At 60.7% G+C, this 1555-nt stretch overlaps 1 protein-coding gene across 1 annotated transcript in view; it reads left to right on the top strand.

Annotated features, from left to right (window-relative positions):
* Positions 1-464: 464 nt before the first annotated feature.
* Positions 465-1555, top strand: part of SEMA3F (semaphorin 3F) — a 26686-nt gene continuing 25595 nt past the window's right edge. Inside the window, exons 1-2 of the mRNA XM_011364754.2 lie at positions 465-703; positions 1354-1513. Of these exons, the coding sequence (XP_011363056.1) occupies positions 1402-1513 (112 nt within the window). The 5' untranslated portion in view covers positions 465-703; positions 1354-1401. The remainder of the gene's footprint in view (positions 704-1353; positions 1514-1555) is intronic.

The following is a 1555-nucleotide window of genomic DNA, read 5'->3' as shown; positions in this document are numbered from 1 at the left end:
GGTGTGTCAGGCACTCAGGAGAGGGTGTTCCCACAGAGGGGGCACCACGTGGGGAATGGGCGAGGGGGCCGAAGCTGCGCTTCCTGCCCGAGGAGCCATGAGCGGCTTGCCCTGGCAGAAAAGGCAAGGGTTCTGGGAAGATGGGTCTGGGGAGGGCCCCGGGGTCTGTCAAGCAGGGCCTGACAGTCAGATGTGGAGTTTGGGCCTCGCCCCAGCACCCGTCAGCCGGTGCAGGGCACTCACAGGCATAGTACCCCTCGCCCTGCCCCAGGGTCCTAGAATTGGCCTGGGGTCCTGCCTCCCATGGGAGAAGGGAGTGAGTAGCTAGGGCAGGGCAGATCCGGGGGGGACGGGGCTCCCGTCGTCATTCTCGGTGCCCCCACCGCCAGTGCATCTGGGTGGGGGTGTTGGGAGTTGGCGCTGGCTTTTGCCGGGAGGGAGCAATATGTTGCGACAACTGCTGCTGGGATGCGTTTACCCAACAGCCAGCCTGCCTGGGGAGACAATATTTGAAAAACAGTATCGAAACTTGGACCCGCCGGGGGTGTGGGCGTTCTGCAGGGGAGACTGCAGACCCACGCAGGCCCCCGCCGGCCATCTTACCCCGCTTCTTTACCCTCTAGAGGCAGAGCCGGAACTTTTCCTGGCAGGAAGTCCTTCCCCGTATCTGACCTGGATCCCTCCTGCTGTGATCTCAGTAAATGTAGACTCCGCGATCCTTTGCCTCTCCTTTTCTGGCTGCCGCCTCTCTTTCACTTTAGGCTCTATCTACATGTGTCTCATTCATCCTCCGCTCTCTTCCGTGCGCCCCACCCCAATAATCAGATCCAGATTGCCCTGTACTGGGAGGAGAGGTTTTGCTGGAGCAGGCGGAGCTAGACTCACCCCTTTTCCCCATTCCTTGAGGTGTGAGAGGGAAGAGGCAGTCCATTTGGTTGGGGTGGATGCAAGGAAGAGAGCCTGTTGGGAATGGAGAGGGCTGTAGGATCCCCCGCTCGAGCTGGGCTCTGTGAATGGAATTCAGGATGCTGGGGGCCGAAGGTTGGGGGCGGTGAGTCTCCAATGTTCCCTGTTGGCTCTGCTGACCCCAGGCTGCACCTGGTTGCTTGGTCTTCGGGCCTATTGGTTACACCTCCCCAGACAAAGGCAGGGACGAGAAAGTATGTGAGGATTGCACACTGGGGCATTCGTGGCCCCGGGCTGAGGGTGTGAGCAGGGAGACACCCATCACCCTCTTTGTTCACCTAGGGAAACTGAGGTACCTCGGGCAGAATTACACAAGGGAAATAATGTGGGTAGGGCGGGACTCCCCTATCTGTCTCACACATTCCAATCTTGGTTCCCCCTGTCCAGGTGTCCAGACAGCAGAGCCTGCTTCCTGGGCCCTAGGCCCCTCCCACAATGCCTATCGCTGGTCTCCTCCTCTGGGCTTCCCTACTGACTGGGGCCTGGCCAGCCACGCCCACCCAGGACCACCTCCTGGCCACGCCCCGGCTCCGGCTCTCCTTCAAAGGTAAGAGGCCACCTTGCTGTTCCCCAGCGTCATCCCCTGTGC

The sequence above is a fragment of the Pteropus vampyrus genome, unplaced genomic scaffold (assembly GCF_000151845.1).
Source record: "Pteropus vampyrus isolate Shadow unplaced genomic scaffold, Pvam_2.0 Scaffold100, whole genome shotgun sequence".
Classification (NCBI taxonomy): Eukaryota; Metazoa; Chordata; class Mammalia; order Chiroptera; family Pteropodidae; genus Pteropus; species Pteropus vampyrus.
Note: the sequence above shows the minus strand (reverse complement) of the source record. Positions and strands in the feature narration are given on the sequence as shown.